At 40.4% G+C, this 19,573-nt stretch overlaps 2 protein-coding genes across 3 annotated transcripts; both read left to right on the forward strand.

Annotated features, from left to right (window-relative positions):
* Nucleotides 1-3,240: 3,240 nt before the first annotated feature.
* On the forward strand, nucleotides 3,241-7,146 carry LOC311490756 (flavin-containing monooxygenase 5-like). The gene is made up of 11 exons (XM_084548419.1): nucleotides 3,241-3,290; nucleotides 3,488-3,628; nucleotides 3,801-3,989; nucleotides 4,066-4,231; nucleotides 4,320-4,462; nucleotides 4,550-4,749; nucleotides 4,892-5,125; nucleotides 5,393-5,514; nucleotides 5,598-5,670; nucleotides 5,760-5,829; nucleotides 5,918-7,146. The coding sequence occupies exons 2-11, from the start codon at nucleotides 3,497-3,499 to the stop codon at nucleotides 6,269-6,271; spliced, it is 1,683 nt and encodes a 560-aa protein (XP_084404545.1). The 5' UTR covers nucleotides 3,241-3,290; nucleotides 3,488-3,496; the 3' UTR covers nucleotides 6,272-7,146.
* A 3,517-nt stretch (nucleotides 7,147-10,663) lies between these two features.
* LOC311490396 (flavin-containing monooxygenase 5-like) lies at nucleotides 10,664-18,956 on the forward strand. Of its 2 annotated transcripts, XM_084547847.1 has the most exons (10): nucleotides 10,664-10,832; nucleotides 12,941-13,094; nucleotides 13,190-13,378; nucleotides 13,558-13,723; nucleotides 14,042-14,184; nucleotides 14,568-14,764; nucleotides 14,967-15,114; nucleotides 15,248-15,455; nucleotides 15,555-15,627; nucleotides 15,705-18,956. In XM_084547847.1, exons 2-10 carry the CDS (start codon nucleotides 12,963-12,965, stop codon nucleotides 16,120-16,122), a joined length of 1,674 nt encoding a protein of 557 aa, XP_084403973.1. In that variant the 5' UTR covers nucleotides 10,664-10,832; nucleotides 12,941-12,962; the 3' UTR covers nucleotides 16,123-18,956. The 2 variants fall into 2 exon arrangements, with proteins under 2 accessions (XP_084403973.1, XP_084403974.1); XM_084547848.1 differs by lacking the exon at nucleotides 10,664-10,832 and having other exon boundaries at nucleotides 12,727-13,094.
* Nucleotides 18,957-19,573: the final 617 nt, after the last annotated feature.

The following is a 19,573-nucleotide window of genomic DNA, read 5'->3' on the forward strand; positions in this document are numbered from 1 at the left end:
AAAGAGTTAATGACACATAATTATTTTATTAGTAGTGGCCACTAGGTGCCCTTGTTTTACACGGAATAAATCCTTCTTGCAGGGTGAGGGCAGGCAGGGAGACATGCACAAGTATTTAGACCTTCATAAAATCTGAAGGATCAATATGTAGTAAAGGGGAGTTTTCAGTCCCTTCTGCCACCATGTGTGGCACAAGTGGGAATTCTTCGTTTTTTCTCCATTGAAACAGATCTAGACCCTATCATGAAGACATACTGTGGTGTTGAGTGACTGTGGTCTTCCTGAGTGACTGCTCACGCCTGCCCTCCTCCCCTTATTAGTTTCACCCGTCCCTTGATACCCCACTAGCTGTGAGTATATATAGTTGTGTCTTTCCCTTTGTTTCTTCTCAGTTTTTTTTGGTACTTCTGTTGAACTAACTTTTTGCTTGAATCTGGTTTGTATTATCCTACTTTAGAGTTGTGGCACCTTTTGTTATGAACAAAGTAAGTTTCTTTAAAGTTCTTTTGGCTCCTGTTCATGCCTGCTCTTGTGCCTTTCATTTGGGTCCAAACTTCCTGCTACACCTTGTGACATAATTTGGAATAATACATATGAAGAAGGGGTAATATGCGGTAGTAGATCTGTAACATTATCCATTTAACACTGTAAGACTGGTTGTTAAACATGAAACCCCATACATGGATGCATGTGTTACCCCATTATACAGCCTGACACTGGGTATAAGCATTTCAGTATTGGCCACTCACATTTAAGCAGCCTTTGGATGCAAGAAGGAAACCAGTTTGCGTGGAGAGCAAAAGAGGCACAACGGCTTGTCATACCTTGTCTGCATGCAAGCTAACGCTTTGCATGTGTCAAGCTGATACTTAAACCAAGCTGTTGTAATTTTTTTAAAATAATTAACAGTATAAACTAGACATCCTCTCTCAACTCTTTTCTCATGTCTCAAGATGCTCAAGTTGATGAAACAGTCATATTTGGTCTGGAGATCTGTTATCTGTTATCCAAACATGGCTTCATTAGAAGCCCAAACAATGGCAATTAACTCTGTCAGATGTAAGATAATCGTCGTACCTGTTTGATAGTTTTACCTTCTGCAAAATATACGGTCAATGATGCCAAAAGTACCATAATGTACAATAATTTGATCATTTTGTCACACATGTTGTAATCAGTCTAGGTTCTTGCATATTTTTCGAAACAGGCTGCAAGTAGTGTTGTTCTGGACTGTATGTTTCTGCGTAACTTTTAGTTACGATAACAGTATAATATACACTGCCTGACCAAAAAAAAAAAAATTTCATTCGCTGTGGCAGCTTCCATAAGCTCCTGCAATGTCACAAGATTTATTTCCATCCAGTGTTGCATTCATTTTTCACCAAGATCTTGTATTGATGATGGGAGAGTCTGACCACAGCGCAAAGCCTTCTCCAGAACATCCCAAAGATTCTCAATGGGGTTAAGGTCTGGACTCTGTGGTGGCCAATCCATGTGTGACAATAATGTCTCATGCTCCCTGAACCACTCTTTCACAATTTGAGCCTGATTTTAATCATGGCATTGTCATCTTGGAATATGCCCGTGCCATCAGGGAAGAAAAAAATCCATTGATGGAATAACCTGGTCATTCAGTATATTCAGGTAGTCAGCTGACCTCATTCTTTGGACACATAATGTTGCTGAACCTAGACCTGAGCAACTGCAGCAACCCCAGATCATAGCACTGCCCCCACAGGCTTGTACAGTAGACACTAGGCATGATGGGTGCATCACTTCATCTGCCTCTCTTCTTACCCTGATGCCCCCATCACTCTGGAACAGGGTAAATCTGGACTCATCAGACCACATGACCTTCTTCCATTGCTCCAGAGTCCAATCTTTATGTTCCCTGGCAAATTGAAGCCAGTTAGCCTCACTGATTAGTGGTTTTCTTAAGGCTACACAGCTGTTCAGTCCCAATCCCTTCACATTTCTTCCTTGAAGACAATGGTTCCCCACCATCCTTCCAGTTTTTAATAATGCGTTGGACAATTTTAGTTTCTACAGTCTTCTTAGATGTTTTCTCTGCTTGATGCATGCCAAAGATTTGTCCCTTCTCAAACAGACTAACATCTTTTCCACAACCATGGGATGTGTGTTTCTACATGGTTGTTTAAGAAATGAGAAGCTACTCATTGCATCAGATGGGGTTAAATAACTTGTTGCCAGCTGAAAGATAATCGCCCATGCAGTAATTATCCAATAGGAGTAGGGTTGCCAACTCCCTGAAAAATAAATAAGGGACACCTCATTGGCAGGACCGGCAGACCCAATTGCCCCTTCCAGGCGTGGTGAGGTTTTTTTTTTTAGCCCTTTTTTGTGTGTGTGAAACGATTTTTTAATTATTTGACTCAAACCTTAATTTAACTGGATGCATATTTTTGAGTGATATGAACAAATGGAAAACAAATTATTATTCAACTTTATTTTAAAGATATTTCTTAAACAGAAACCTGTCCTGCTTAACTTAAAACTGTATAAATGAATGTAAAACAACAAGAAGCAGAACATTCCTCTTGTAATAGTGCAATAAGAAAAGTGAAAACAGAAAGGAAAAGTGAGGAAAAGTTGTTGCTTTGTTGTCTTCCGGTATCGTCTTCGCAAGCGACAGTACCTCGACCAATGAGATGAGCGGGATTCCTGCCGTCATCTCATTGGTCACAGAGCAGGAGACGGCCTGGTAATAAGTTTATCGTAAATTTTCATTTAAATCGCCCTGTTATTCATTATATCATTGACATTTTACACACTATTTTTGATTCTCACGGTAATACGGGACAAAAGTGCGTCCCGTTTCAGCTCAATACGGGACGCGTACCTTTGTTTCTAAATACGGGACGATTCCGTTTTTCCCGTTTTATCCAAAAAAGGTTTAAAAAGCCAAATGGACTTGTAGAGATTTTTTTTTTTTTTTGAGAAGACGTTTTACCACTCATCCGAGTAGTTTCTTCAGTTCTTCAAGGGACGGATCGCAACCCTAAATAGGAGGCTCGTACCTATTTGCTTAGTTAAATCCATGGTTTCGACTTTTTCCTCAGTTTTAAGCACCTGCTTTCTGAACTGAACTTTTTGCACTAACAGCTTTCCTCTGAAAGCCCCTCCACTCGACGTAAAAGGGTTAAAGTCCTTACCCTGCACTGCTGTTTAACTGCTTGTGTAATAAACTGCAGCTTATTTCATGTTAGCCTGCAGGCTGTTTAACATCTGAGCGTATCGGCACAAGACTTGCAGTCAGATTACTAGAGAAGGTAAGAACACCTGACATAACTTTCATATTTTCACAATAAGAGAACTTATTAAGAATGAGACCCCTTTGTCTCTTGACAAACAGATAAGAGGAGGCACATGACCCTACAATGCTAAGGAAGTAACAAACATGTGAAACTTTGCTGGAGGATCTTAGTGTCTTAGCCTTTCTGATTTATTTCGTCCTCTCCTGCACAAGTGTTCAGTAATGGTGAGACGTGTGGCGGTAGTTGGAGCAGGCAGTTCAGGCCTGGTCTGTATCAAGATCTGTGTCGAGGAGGGCTTGGAGCCGGTCTGCTTTGAAAGTAGTGATGACATCGGTGGCCTGTGGAAGTTTAAGGTGAGTTGGGGCACAGTTTGAGGGAGCATCCCACATGCTCATCTTGTCTTGTAGCTGTTGCTGAATCTTGCTTTCGTGATGTATGAAGAAATAGTTTGTGCGAAACAACAAAATGTCTTTGTCAGAGTGATGTTGCTGTCAGCTCTCGTCCAGTTTCCCTTTGTATCCACAGGAGACACCAGAGCCAGAGCGATCCAGCATCTACCGTTCCTTGGTGGTCAACACCTCCAAAGAGATGATGTGTTTCAGTGATTTCCCCATGCCTGCTGACTACCCAAACTACATGCACAACTCCCAGCTCCTACAGTACTTCAGACTTTATGCTGAGCACTTTGACCTGCTCAGATACATTAACTTTCAGGTAACCCCCGTCTAATTAAGCCAACTGTATAAAGGCAAAGTTCTTTATATTAATTGTGTCTATACTCACTCTTCAGACCACAGTGAGGAGTGTTACGCAAAGGCCAGATTTCTCGGTGTCCGGTCAGTGGGACGTGGTGACCGTAAACAGCAGCGGTCAGGAAGAGAAGCACGTCTTTGATGCGGTTCTGGTGTGTTCAGGTCACTACACACACCCAGCCTTACCCTTGTCTGACTTTCAAGGTGAGCAAATGGATATCCCGCCTCTGTAACACTTTTTGTGACTTTAAATTAGCACATTATTTAAAAGAAAACCCCTTTTTTTGTCCAGGACACGAGACTTTTTCTGGCAGGTGTTTTCACAGCTGGGAGTATAAAGATGCGGACGCGTGCCGTGGAAAGAGAGTGGTGGTGGTCGGCATTGGCAACTCTGGAGGCGATATTGCTGTAGAGATTAGTAGATCTGCCCAGAAGGTTAAACAGAAATTGAGTGAATTAATTGAATTAAGACTATAAGACGCACACCTCTTGTATTTACACCCAACCTTTTTGGCTTCCCAGACATTTCTCTGCACACGCGAGGGGGCCTGGGTGATGGGCAGGATGTCCAACAGTGGCCTACCTGTGGACATGACAGGCATCACCAGGCTCAACAACTTCCTAATACAGCGTCTCCCCAAGACTTTAGTCAACTGGGTGGCAGAGAGAGCACTGAACCAGAAATATGACCACAGACTGTACGGCCTTAAACCCAGACACAGGTGACGTACACAATTTTGACCTGGGTAGCATCTGTTCTTGATGATTCCGGCTCACTGCCGTTTGTCACGGACTTATTTTGTTTTCCTGTCAATTTCACCCTATTAAAAGTTCTCTCCATTTATCATGTCTTCTCTTTAACAGACTTTTGGACAGAAGGTCTTTGATCAATGATGATCTTCCAGGTCGTATTCTTCAGGGGGCACTAGTCATGAAGCCCAACCTAAAAGGCTTCAAGGAATCAGGAGTAGTATTTGAAGATGGCACAGTAGAGGACAACATCCATGCTGTGGTCTTTTGCACAGGTTATAATGGAACCTTTCCATTCCTGCCCTCAGCTTTGTCTGAAGGTCCTAATGGAGAGGTGACATTGTACAAGTAAGTTCACGGTGGACAGATTGTTATTATTGGTGTTAGATTATATTCTGCATTATGTAGTTGTCGTTTTGCTGTTATTGAAATGTAATGACTGAGAGTTTCACTTTCATCTTAATATACTTGTGCTTATAAGTATATGTGTTAAACACCTAATTTATTCATTGCTATTATGCAAAATCACCTTGTAATACTGATTTAGGGTGATAGTTATGATCATACAGTCACCTATAACTGTATATAATAAAACACAGTTTTGTCGTGTTTCAGGAGGGTGTTTCCTCCGTCACTGCAACAGCCCACAGTGGCCATCATGGGTCTTTTCCAAACGAAAGGACCAATCATGCCCATAGTGGAAATGCAGGCACGGTGGGCTGTTAAGGTCTTTACAGGTAAGCTATTTAACACACAGACACACACACACACACAGGGACGAAGGGAAACATAGTGACAGCCCTTGTGTTGAATCTTGAAGGTGTGAGCCGTCTTCCGCGTAAGGAGAAAATGCTGGAAGTCATTGAGTCCGAGAGAAGCAGATACATGAAAAGGTAGACAGCATCCTGAGACAGGTGTCCTTCAGATCATTCATTTCTTTCACATTCAAAGCTGAATCCACTGCTTTACTTTGTTCTCTCAGCTGTAAGTGCCCACGAACAGCTGCTCTGCAGGTTGAATACATCTCATACTTGGACTTCATGGCTGAGGAGGTTAGTTCACTTCAAATCACTGTCAAAGTTTGTATTCACTTGTACAAAGTGTAGAAAACAGAACCTTAATGAAAGACTCTGATCACAGGTAGGTGTTCGACCAAACCTCCTGACCCTGCTACTGAGAGATCCTGTCCTCTGGGCGAAGGTCTTCTTTGGTCCGTGCACCCCTTATCAGTATCGTCTCACTGGGCCTGGACAGTGGGCCGGTGCCCGACATGCTATCCTCACTCAGTGGGAGCGGGTTTTTCAGCCTTTCAGAACCAGAGCGGTTCCAGAATCAGACAACGGGAGGTCCATCCTGTGTTCTCCCTGGCTGCTGATGTTTGGAGGAACTGTAATAATGGCTGTGCTTTTATCTAAAGAAGAGATCATCACAACGCTACAAGGAGCCGCTCAGATTGTGGATCGAGCCAAGTTTGCCCTGACGGACATGTGGTAGGCTGTTTGATCACAACATGCAAAACGTATGAATGGAGCGACCTTTCATACACACTCACTGAAACATAAATAATGCACTGGTCTGTTTGTTACAGAAAACTGTGTGCTGGATTTCAGTGTTTTCTTTCTGTGTTTGCATGCAGAGTTGATAGACAGCTTCTCACGTTTCATGCAGTGCACAAAGGCTGTAATGTAATAATGTGAAGTTATAAAACTGTGAAAGCAGTATTCGGGTAACTATGTCATTTCCAAAGGTCAGTGTAATTTGCGTGCCACCATCGAATACACAGAAGATTCTCGACTGAGGCTCACAGATGCAGGAAAAGCATTGACTCACTGACATGAAAACAGAACAACAGATGATTAACAGGCCTGTGGTCCAAACAAGACAGAACTTATATACAGCCTCTGAGTTAAAGGGACAATTAGTGAAGATGTATATTTCTGTACAGCTGATCAGTAGCCCAAGCTAAATATTTTGTATGATTACATTAAGTGTACTGTATCTTGACTTTCAGTCCCCTTGACTTGCATAAGAACATGTCACATGGGCTGCAGTTTTTAAAACCGTTCATCTGATGTGAATGCAAACACCACTGAATAGCTCTTTTTATACCCTTTGAGTTCTGTGTTTCATTATTACTTTATTACGTAAATACGTAAATACGTTTGCATGTTGTCCCCGTGTCTGTGTGGGTTCTCTCTGGGTACTCTGGCTTCCTCCCACTGTCCAAACACATGCTGGTTAGGTTAATTTGTGATTCTAGATTGGCTGTCTCTCTGTGTTAGCCCTACGACAGACTGTACCCCGCCTTTCGCCCAAGGACAGCTGGGATAGACTCCAGCCCCCCCGTGGCCCTTCACAGGACAAGTGGTTACAGAAGATGAATGAATGAAATCAAAATGTGCAATACTTTGAATATATTCTTCAAACGTCCTGGTGTGTGACAAGGCCAAACATAAATTCATGTTACATAAATGAAACTTACGTACTCTTTTCATCATAAACTGGGCCAACTGTTTGGATTTTTATCCGACAATAGAACCATAGTATTCCATACACTAATGGTACGTGATATTTGAACACACATACACACCCTAAATGGCTTTATGTACAGAAAGTACATCAGATGACTAAAACCAGATGGCTGGTAATAAATTAATTAATCTAAATTCAAAATTCCAAAAATAATAACTAGATTGCTGACTGGTTCAGTGAAGGCTGGATGAAATATTCAGGTAGTGATGTCATCAAATCACGTCTGATGACTTAGTGAATCAGAGACAGAACAGACGTCTTTTATTCTGTAAGGAAACTATTAGAACCCATGCCAACCAAAGCGTATGCCTTGATTGAATGAGTATTCAATCAAGGCAGCCTTCCCACAACAAAAGATGGAAGTCAACAACCAAAAGAAGTGGTCTCAGCTGGTAAACCCCTGGTATACAACATCAAACTCCAGCTTTCACCTTGATGAGGAAGACTTTCCTCCACTCCAGAAAGAGGAGACAAAAAAAGGCACTGCAGGGACAGAATGATAATTCAGTCCATAAAAAGGTATTCAGTACCAGTATGGGCGGATTGTTCGGATTAGTGTTTGCTGTTGTATTGTTCTGTGTTTGCTGTCAAGATGTGATATGCTCTATACTTGTTACCTTGGTAAAAGTTCAAACAGGAAGATTATTTTCTTGTTTTATTGAAATATGAGTGTCTTTCCTTGGTTGAACCAGTCAGAAAAAAAATATTTCTGGGTGAGTTTTGGTTTGACTGCTTGTGAAATATTCTTGTTGTTTCCCCTGTTTTTAGTATAGTAGTAAACCTAGTCTCTGAAGTAATTACCAGAGGTGGAAAGAGTACTAAAAATTTGTACTCAAGTACAAGTACCATTACATTGCTTAAATTATACTCAATTCCAAGTAAAAGTACTGGTCTTAAAAAAATACTTAAGTAAAAGTAAAAAGTACTCTTCTCAAAAACTACTCAGAGTATTAATTACTTTTCAACCAGATGTTTTATTACATCGATAGCAGGCAGAACATTTTTTTGTAAACAAAATCAAATATTTCTTTTGTTAAAAGATAGATAAAACAAAATCAAACCTTTTGTTATTCCTCACACATGTCACACGTGGTCACATGTAAAACCTCTTACCGCAATATGTTTTTTGAGATTAGACGTTGAAGTCTTGTAAACTGATATCATTGTCGAGGTCAAACAAAGTTTGCACTTCATCTGGACGCTGTCTCCCTTTCTCCCTCTGTAAATGAAAAGTTCCTCCAGGTATGGCACTCGTCCTCCGTCTTTTCTTCATCATTTTCACTGTTCACTTGAACTTCTGTCTCCATTTTGGCTTTTTTCCCTCCAAATCTTCATTCAATTAAGCGCTCTCTGGCTGTGTACTGCCGCAGCTGCGGAGTTGTCCTTTCCTTACAATTGGCGCGGTCGCGGATTGGGGGCGTACTCAGTAGCGACTTTTAAATCTAAAAGTAGCGGAGTAGATTACATGCTGCAAATTGTACTCAAGTATGAGTAAAATTACACACTTTAAAAGAATACTCAGAAAAGTATAAGTACCCAAAAAATCTACTTAATTACAGTAACGTGAGTATTTGTAATTCGTTACTTCCACCCCTGGTAATTACCAAATCCGTTCTCAAACATTATCTCCATCTATAATATTGAGATCTCTTCTTACTTTGTGAATACCTTGTCTTGCCGGTAGAAACTGTAGTGGAAATTTGTGTTAAGAAATGATCAATCAGAACACTCTGGTCTTTCAGTGTGATTAATCCAGCATATGCAGATGGGCTCACAGCACAAACAAAGCACAAAGCACTGATAGTGGCAAAATGAGCAAAGAGTTCACAAAACAGATTCTGTCCTTCACAATCTGCTGAAGGTCACATTCCTCTAGCCCTCCCACCAGGCCCCCTTACAGAGATAACATGACCTCAACTCAAAGCAGTAAAACAACAAGTGTAATATAAATGTCAATGGTGACAACTCCACACATTTAATCAGGGTTCAAACTCAGAAAAACACATTCCAAACCATGAGTAAATGCAGAGCAGGGTGTTGATGGTGTAAGGTACCGTGTGATACAGAATTTTCCAACTGATTATCTACCTCATATTACCTTACATTATTTTACATTAACATTTGTTTCCCTGTTTTGTTGATGTAGCCCTACATCTCAAGCAGGAGGGCTGAGACAGTGTTTGAAAGTAATGGGGTGACAGTCAGACAGCACATAGCCTGTCTGTAAAATAATAAATGGATGCTGAGGCTGTTTCAGTTTACTCCCAGTGAACTCAGTCAATTAATAAAGTCATAAATAATTTCTACTGTATTGATCCTACATTTGTACACTAGGCATGGTAGGCTGCTACTTGTGGAGTGCCCGTGGAGCAAATTGGGGGTTAAGTGCTTTTTCAAGGCACCTCAAGCAAGCTGCTTCTCTAATCATTGCACCACACCTCCTCCTCAAAGGTGCATGTTTCTGACAGTTGTCTATGTATCATCCAGTATTTTGAGTGATTATGACAGTATATACAGCACACACATGAGAATGGAACATATACATGTATAAAATGAAAATATATGTATTTTAAAGCGTATTTAGGAAGTTGAAAGATATGCTGAATTTGTCATGAGAGACAGTCTAATGCTGCTCACAGCGTATTTACTTCTGTTAAGAGAGAACCACAAACACGTGGCTTCATCTAGCTACCCAGAGAAAAACAATGATTTAACATCAGTATGTTTCTGAAGATTTCAGTGATCTTTACCAGCTTTCCCCAGATACTGGAGTCAAACAATTTAATCAAAGTAGAAAGAAACTGGAAAGGAGCTCAGATTGGACCTGAAAGTGTCTGACTCTACAGAGATCTGTCACTCAAGCAAAGATGCATTCAGATTTGTTCAGAGGTAAAGTGTACAGTATTGTAAGAGAGTGTTTATCAGGTTCATTGCTCAAGAAACGGACATGTGAAAAACAATGAACAATTGAGCAAAAGGCCTCGGAAGTGTTGAAGAGAGAAGAAACACACAGTGTCAATTACCTAAAAATCATCGCCCTCTCGTGGCCTCTCTGTGTTACTACAGCTTTCTCTGCCACTGGCACCTTAGCTCTTCCTCCTGGTGTCTTGGGCTCAGGTTACCATGCAGCATCTCAAAGCAGTTTTTATTGTTTTTGATGCTATATCAGTAAAATCTAAAATCTAAACTGTTTACATATGTATGTGCTGTGAAATTAACATTGCCTCTATATGCTGCTGCATTACTGTTTTTAAAACAGCCTGAGCAAACCATGAAAATATCCGAACTTCCCCCATCATTTAGTTGATGGAGGAAGGTAATCTCTAGAGATAAAAACACGTTTATGATATCTGGTTGCTAAGTGGATCGTGTAGTGCTGTATTTTTCATTCTAGCAGAGACCCTGTTTGTTTTTCAGCAGATCAGAGCAAGGGTCAGTTGAGCTCACTGATAAATTCACTCTGACTCCGCCCACCGCTGAGTTACATGCGACTCGGAGGAGCTGCTTCCTTCATCAAATCAAGGTAAGAAACGCGAATATTCGATCGCAACTTTTACATTACATCTGTATAACGGCATTGACAACGATTAATGCTGCAGAGGTCTGTTAAAGCGTGCAGGATGATATTTAAAGTGGAACTTTGGCAGCGATTGCAACTTTTATAGTGGTAGGCCTTACAGGGCGTAGTGTATAGTGTATCCCTTAAGAGTTATGTAATAACTAGATCAAACATTAAAAGAATGATCCACCCGATTCAACTTTTTAAAAAAATATATTGAATGAAGTAGATAAATAAACCTATGTTTATTGTTAACGTCCCAAATAGAAATAAAGTCTCATTTAACAACACCTCAAAGCAGTAAAGTTATGGTCAGCAGCTCCATGGATGCATGGGTTTGTGCACAGGGATTGCCAAACTTCTCAGGGAGGAGGGTGAATGAACGGTGGGTTAACTGGACACTGGCTGCGTTTACACTCATACCTGTCAAGTATCCCGTTTTGGCCGGGAAAGTCCCGTATTTTACCCTTCTTTCCCGCCGTCCTCCCGTATTAGTATTTTCCCTTAAATCTCCCGTATTTTAACATGCGTTATTAAAAAATAATAATACCCCGGGCCCGGGCGGAGTAAAAAAAATAAAATAAAAATATTCCCAATCTGAGCTCTGTCACTAGCCTCGCGATAACTGCCACCTGCAGTAGCATACTACAGGTACTGTAGATCGCGATGTAGTGCGGGTAGATCGCGTGCCATTGAATTTATTTATTTTTTTATTATTATTTTTGATGTTAGTCTAAAACATGTATCCATTGCAACTCCAAAACAAACAGCAAGACAAACCTTCATCTTTATTTTTACTTTATAGTTGCAACATGCCCTCAGTTCAGAGGCACACATCCACAGCCACGCAACAACTCCAGACTACCGTCTTTCTTAAAGAGACAGCGCTATTTTTGTAAAGGTGCAGTGCACCAATTTTTCTTGATATAAATAAAAACAAAGATGGATAGAGCTTTTAACACTGTAACAACTATTAATATGACAATTAAAAAAAAATGTGTATATATATATATATATATATATACGGGTAGATCACTTTGACTTGGTCATTGTAAAAGTAGCTCGCAAGCCAGAAAAATGTGGGCACCCCTGATATAAGGGATACTGGAGCTTGGTTGGGGTGGTGGGACTGCTTGCGGCGGGCGCCGGAAAATTTCCCTTATTTTTAAATCCAAAACTTGACAGGTATGGTTTACACGGACACTAGTACTTCGCTAATGATCCGAATTATAAGCAAGCTCCGAACAAAAGTAACTCATATAACCACCTCAGTAGGAATCCAGTCAAATCAGAATTATATTTTATTCATTTCATTAGCTTGTTCTGTGTCTACATGGACAAAATTTCTATCACGATTGAAATATTCAAACAATATAATTAGAGATTGCAAATTAACTGTTTGCATGGATGCTAAATAAAACATCCGATATCATACATTTGTTTACATGCAACAAAACTTTTTTGACATGCACAAGGCGGTTCCAGCCACGGTGGGGTGTCAGATCCACACAACAAAAGAACGTGGTTATTCCTAAATTTACTGACAATATTGACGTCCTTGTGCAGCCCACATTGATTCCAGCTTTGTTGGAATACAACACTTGTTTCAGCAACATGTTGTCATGTACAGCCATGGTCGTCTCAGCCACTATTTAAACTGTATTGATATTTTGTTCTCTCTTCCGAAGAAGCAAAATGATCAGTTACCCTCCCACTGAAATCTGGCTTCATCACTAGCTAACATCTATGCAACAACAGGGGACCTATGACAAAAGCACATTTGTGCGAACACATGTGATACCCTTTAAGACTGTATTACAGTGTCTGCAGTTTGATCTCAAATTATATTAATATTAGAGACTGTTAGAAAGATGCAGGGACAATTTGCAAACAGGCCGCTGTCCACAGCAGCACACAGTGGATCACACCCTGATGCAAACTGAACCATATTCAGAGACACAAGAATACAATATATGCAGTATGTAAGCTGTGCAGCCAATGACCGTTAGTGAAATGCTGTGGTCGAATGCATTAGAAAAAATAAAAATCACTTTCTTTCCACCTTTGGGCAGGTTGACTTTACAGAGCTGAAGCATGCCGCGCCGTGTGGCAATTGTTGGAGGAGGTAGTTCAGGACTAGCCTGTATCAAATCCTGCCTGGATGAAGGTCTGGAGCCCGTCTGCTTCGAAAGCAGCAATGACATTGGTGGTCTGTGGAGGTTCAAGGTTGGACACTGCGTGCAGTTTACGTTTGCTCAGCACTCAGCACATAATGTTTGATAAAAGAAGATGATTGTTCATCTTCCTGACTGTCTTTGTAGGAGAACCCAGAGCCAGACAGAGCCAGCATCTACCACTCTGTCATCATCAACACCTCCAAGGAGATGATGTGTTACAGTGACTTTCCCATCCCTGCACACTTCCCAAACTTCATGCACAACTCCCTCATCATGGATTACTTTCGGATGTATGCTGACCACTTCCAGCTCACCAAGCACATACGCTTTAATGTAAGGATGCATTACTAACCTCCTGCCTTCAGTTTTGCTTCTGTGTGTCTGACATTATGCAAATTATCATCTTAATTTGCGAATGTGAAACCCTGTTTAGTACAAGATTTTTAGAAAATATGTCCCCTGTTTGCTATAAATAAATCAGTTTATACTGTCTGTGTCCTTCTGTTGCCCAGACCAGAGTCTTGCAGGTGAAGCAGAGATCAGATTTTTCTCACTCAGGCCAGTGGGATGTTGAAATAGAGAACAAGGATGGCAAAAAGGAGAAACACATTTTTGATGCTGTAATGATCTGCATTGGACATCACTGCATCCCCAACCTGCCTCTCCATGACTTCCCAGGTAACACAGAATAAAAATATCCTGATAATGCTTGCTCAAGGGCAAAGTGCACTGATTAAGCTGCAGCAATAGGAAGAGGGAATTGTGTTTTTCCAACCTTACCATAATATGACTTTATGACCTGTTGTCTAAACTTTGTACAGTGTGACACTGTGCAGGGAGTGGCAACACCCAAATTATGTTGTCAGTACAACCTCAGCTAGAATTTTGTTTTTGGGGCAACCTTTCAATATCTATTTTAAATAATGCTTGACGTCTTTTTGAAGCAGACGAGAAGACACACTAGTTGTCACAAGTCTTTTTCATTTTTTTCTTCAGGTATTGACACCTTCAAGGGAAAGTATTTCCACAGCAGAGACTACAAGACTCCAGAGGAGTGGAGGAATAAAAAGGCAGTAGTGATTGGAATAGGAAACTCTGGAGGAGACATAGCAGTGGAGCTGAGCAGAGTCACTAAGCAGGTGGGTTTGAGATGAGAGAGTTATGTTATTATAGATGACTGAATTTCAGCCAGGCCCTGATGCTCAGTTCTCAAAATCGTTCCAAAACCTCCCAAAACAAACCCACAATAAAATTCATGGCAACAGAATGATTGCCACCGGTCGCTATTTACTCTCAGTAGCTCATTTTCTTTACAGCCAGTCAGCCCTGTCCTCTTGCACCACAATGCAGCTGCAGCCTCAGCTTCTCTCTGCTGAATTTCTTATTTCTCTCTCCAGTGCATAACATAAAACCAAGATTTTATGCATTATGTAGATTCTATGCAACAAACAATAATCACTTTTCAAAAAAACACTTCGGAAGTATCAGCGCATTGACTGATGACACTTTCTTTTCTTCCTAGCTTTACCTGAGCACTCGAAGGGGAGCCTGGGTTCTGAACAGAGTTGGGGACAACGGGATGCCCCTTGATATGTTATTCAACAGGATGGTGGATGCTGCAGGCAGAATTCTTCCCTTTGGTTTATTCTGTTCTATGGGAGAGAGCCGGCTCAACCAAAGATTTGACCACGCTCTGTACAATCTAAAGCCAAAGCACAGGTAGTACTGTATTTATACTATTAGATGTACTCTAAGTGTTGCAGATTGCCTCAAAATCTTCTGATGATTGGGTTCCTAAGGGCAAGATACTTTTTTGTTTTGTTTTGAATTTGCTTTATCGCCATTTGTGAGGCACTATTAAAAGTTTTTATTATTCGGAGCATAGTGTCACTGGTGGAACTGTTGACTCTTGTTGTTGCAGGTTGTTCAGCCAACATCCCACCGTGAACGATGAGCTTCCCAACCGCATCCTATCTGGAACAGTTCAGGTGAAACCCAACATCCGCAGGTTTAATGGCTCCAGTGTGGAGTTTGATGATGGAAGTGTGGTGGAAGATGTTGACCTTGTGGTAGGTTGGATCATTTATGTGTACACACTAAATCACTCACAGTCTGTTTGTGTTTCTTCCCTCCCTACACACTCATAGACAACAGTACGTTTTGCAAGTAGCTTTAAGACTGACATAAATATCCGTCTTGCAGGTCTTTGCCACAGGTTACAAGTTTTCCTTTCCGTTCCTGGCTTCACATGTTGTCTCAGTCTCTGAGAACAAAGCAGCACTGTACAAGTATGTCTTTCCCCCTGAGATGGACCGGCACACACTGGCTATTATTGGTCTAGTGCAGCCACTGGGAGCCATTATGCCCATATCTGAGATGCAGGCCCGGTGGGCCACACGTGTCTTTAAAGGTAACAGAGGTTCTTTAACTTTTTCTTATCACTTAGCCCTGTACAGAATTGTTTTGTGTTTACAAAATAGACAAAATAACTGTGCCCCCTTTCAAACAGGCTGTTTAAAGCTTCCTTCAGTAGAAGCCATGCTTAAAGACGTTCAGTGCAAGAGGGACGACATGGCTAAAAGGTACTGAATTGAATTTACTCAAGATCTTTAAAGCACTGGCTTGTTCTGCACTTATTCAACTTGAGTCTCATTTTCAGGTATGTCACCAGTCAGAGGCACACTATCCAGGTTGACTATGTGAGCTACATGGATGAGATAGCAGAGCTGCTGGGCGTCCGACCAAACATCCTAAGGATGCTGCTGACTGAACCCAGGCTGGGACTGAATGTGTTATTCGGTCCCTGCACGCCATACCAGTATCGCCTCAGAGGGCCAGGAAAGTGGGCTGGGGCCCGCCAGGCCATCTTCACTCAGTGGGAGAGAGTGGCTAAGCCCATGCAGACCAGGCCCTGTGATGAGCCCAAACCCAAGAGATCTTTTAAGTGGCTTCTGCTTCTGACGACTGCTGGTGCTGTGGTCTTGGCTGCCTACCTTAACAGAAACAACCTTCCAGCTGTCCTGCAGGATCCCACTGCATTGCTGGACAGGATTAAAGAGTACTTGCCCATACAGTGAGGCAACAATTATAACTAACCCATTCCATCTGTGGTTAATGCTTTTACATGAAAGGGAATGTTTTAAAATAAACCACAGCAAGTTCTGAAATCGTACCAATGTACAGCACCTTAGTCAAAGTTGCGCTTGAATAACTTCAAATAGCAGCTGATCTTGCACTACACTAAAAGCCATTATTTAGGCAAGGCAAGGCAAGGCAATTTTATTTATATAGCACATTTCATACCAAAGGCAACCCAAAGTGCTTTTACACAAATAAAATGAAGAATGCACATTGATTCACAGACACAAGTACCAGTCACTAGGTGAAAATTAAAATTAAAATTAAAAAGAAATAAAAAGACTAAAAACAGATGAAACAGAAAGATGATTTAAGAAAAAGCAACAGAAAAAAGATGGGTCTTGATTCTGGTTTTAAAGCAATCAATTGAGGGTGCAGTTCTAATTAAAATGGGAAGCTGGTTCCACAGCTGAGTAGCATAAAAACTAAAGGCGGCTTCACCACTTTTGGTTCTGACAGTTGGTTTTGATAAAAGCAGTCTGTCTTGGGATCTAAGGGGTCTAGAGGGGGTGTAATATTGAAGGAGGTCTACAAGATAGGTGGGCCCCCTCCCATTTAATGATTTAAAAATTATTTAGTGCATTGTTTTACTCATATTTGTCCAATCTGCAGAACTGTATTGCTCTGTTTCTATCTTTATATTTTTTGATTGAAAGAAATCAGTTCAGTGCGATGTGGGCTTTAATTTGAGATGGAATATAACCTGATGACTATATGTAATGTACTTGTGCCTCATGTAATTTTATATGTAGGTAAAATAATACATACCACTATTGTGATGCAGCTCAGGGCAGAAACACATTTAATGCTTTGCTTTAATGTACTGTTTGCTTTTGGATGTACTTTATTAGAAATAATAGATTTTATTAGAAAGATAGAAACAAAATCATTTCAACTAAGTCCATTACATTTTAAAAATAATTCATTACACCTTTTAAATTTTTAGTCTGCCTTTCTTTGAAGTGATGAATGAACATGAAGATAAACATTGCAGGACAGGAGGAGGAGAAATGCTGCTGACAAAGCTTTGCTACACTTCCATGTTCCTGTTTGCTCTTTCTTTATTGAGACGTGAGTGTTAAGTTTGCCCCCCTTATTAATTAATGTCTGATTGTAACCCTAAAGCGTTTTACAATAAACAACAATGAAGCACTTTGTTTCCACATACAGTGTTTATACCACAGTTTAAAAAAACATATTGCACCTCTTGAAATTACAGTAACCTTTATAGCCCCCCCAAATAAATCAGTCACACTGTCTGGATTAGAGGATAATTGAAAAGAATCTCAAAAATAGCATTTTAATGACAGTTTATTGTAATTAGGGAGTGGATTTAAAAATGATTAATTGGCTTAGTGATGTTTTAATTTTGACTGAAATAAAATACTCAACACAAACCTCAGACTGATATGTACCAGAAGGGGCTGTGTAATACATCAATACAACCACAGAATAACTGTTTGCTTTCCAGTTGGCAATTGGATTGCCAATATTTCTTTAGAGCTTGTGATAAGGAAACAACATAGGTCAGTGTTCTAGGGTTCATATGTAGACTGGAGTCCAGATCTATTTCATTAACATGATGACCTGAATGTAGGGTCAGGGTAAGCGGCCTTTTTATTCTCAGGTAGTTTTTTATCTTTTTTTTTCTTAAAAAAAAGGCCTTCGTATTAAGGGTGGATGTGTGTAAGAGGTTATCCATGCATGCTGTTGACATTGTGCTAATTGTGTGCATTTACACATCGCCAGGTTTTCCACTGGACACTCTTTTAACCTGGGCAACAGTAGATTAGTCATTTGCAGGATTGCTTGGAAACATGGATCTGCTTTCTATGTAACTGCGTTTTTCTGTTTCTCTGTTTTGTTTTATTTTTCATCATTAATTTCAATTTTCTGTACAAGTGAACACATCGAAGGTACCATACATCATATTTTATTCAATATCAGATTATGCACATTCCAAATACTCACCAGAGATTTAAGTTATAGTTGTTACCCCAAACGACCTTTATCTATGGCCTTTTCTGACAAAACTTTGCTCTAGTCAAGTATGCCAGCCTGGATAAGATAGCAGAGTTGATGGGGTCTGACCCAACAGGGAGAGAGAGAGAGTGGCTTAACTCAGGCAGATCACACCAAAGTGCACAACTCATAAGGTGTTTGCAAGAAGGTAACCAATCATAACCAAGCAGCAAGCATTTGAGTTTCCTGCTGATACATGAAGGAAACTATTTAGTATACTGTTTGGTCATTTAAACTAAAGTAATTCATTGTAAAGGTGAATATTTCCCTCACTTCATTGCAACAGCAAAAAATGCTACTGCTCAAGTAAACATAGACACACAGTAATTCTGTAAATGTGTTACTCTGACTCTATATCAAGCTGGACCATGAACTAAGCTAATGTGCACTGGTCATTCCAATACAAATTACTTGTATGTGCACACATACTTGGCCAATAAAGCTGATTCTGATTCAATGATGACACCTAATGGTGGCTTCTGAACGTGCTTGATGTTTTGCTGAAAAAGCCACATGAGGCTTTGTATAGTATGGTCCTTTGTGTCCCACTGCATCATAATGGAGGCATGTGATGGGGAATCCCCCTCTAGTACCTCATGTAGCTAAGACTGTTTTTGCCTACAGGATGGCACAGTACCGCTGCCTCCTGAAACTTGCTAAATGTGTGAAGAATCAACTGAAATAATTGCAAATAGATCAGCTTTGTGTATTTTATATTTGTGTATTTTTGTATATTTATATTTTTATACTGTAGACCCTGTAGTCTGTGTTTGTATAGGATGAAAATGTTATGTTTTATATCCATAAAACATAGTTCAGGTTATAGGACTAGATGTAAATTAGACAGACAGACAGATAGATAGATAGATAGATAGATAGATAGATAGATAGATAGATAGATAGATAGACAGACAGACAGATAGATAGATAGATAGATAGATAGATAGATAGATAGATAGATAGACAGACAGACAGATAGATAGACAGACAGACAGACAGACAGACAGATAGATAGATAGATAGACAGACAGACAGACAGATAGATAGATAGATAGATAGACAGACAGACAGATAGATAGATGGACGGACGGACGGACGGACAGACAGATAGATAGATAGACAGACAGACAGATAGATAGATAGATAGATAGATAGATAGATAGATAGATAGATAGATAGATAGATAGATAGATAGATAACACATGGATAGTTTTGTTTTCAACCCTAGCCCATGGATTTCAAACCACAGACTGTATAATTAAAGAGTTTCAAATTAACCGCCGCTCGTGAACCACCGGTATACCCCGGAACTAGATTTCGTCCACGCGTGACTCTTTTACATTTGGGTTGCCAAGTTTAGGGATACCA

This window comes from Chelon labrosus (assembly GCF_963514085.1).
Source record: "Chelon labrosus genome assembly, chromosome: 7".
Lineage (NCBI taxonomy): Eukaryota > Metazoa > Chordata > Actinopteri > Mugiliformes > Mugilidae > Chelon > Chelon labrosus.

Coding starts and splice junctions, on each gene's coding strand:
- LOC311490756 (XM_084548419.1), top strand. CDS start 3,497: ATGGTGAGACGTGTGGCGGTAGTTGGAGCAGGCAGTTCAGGCCTGGTC. Junction 3,629..3,800: donor GTGGCCTGTGGAAGTTTAAG/GTGAGTTGGGGC, acceptor TTGTATCCACAG/GAGACACCAGAGCCAGAGCG. Junction 5,126..5,392: donor GGAGAGGTGACATTGTACAA/GTAAGTTCACGG, acceptor GTCGTGTTTCAG/GAGGGTGTTTCCTCCGTCAC.
- LOC311490396 (XM_084547847.1), top strand. CDS start 12,963: ATGCCGCGCCGTGTGGCAATTGTTGGAGGAGGTAGTTCAGGACTAGCC. Junction 15,115..15,247: donor TGGAAGATGTTGACCTTGTG/GTAGGTTGGATC, acceptor TCCGTCTTGCAG/GTCTTTGCCACAGGTTACAA. Junction 15,456..15,554: donor GGCCACACGTGTCTTTAAAG/GTAACAGAGGTT, acceptor CCTTTCAAACAG/GCTGTTTAAAGCTTCCTTCA.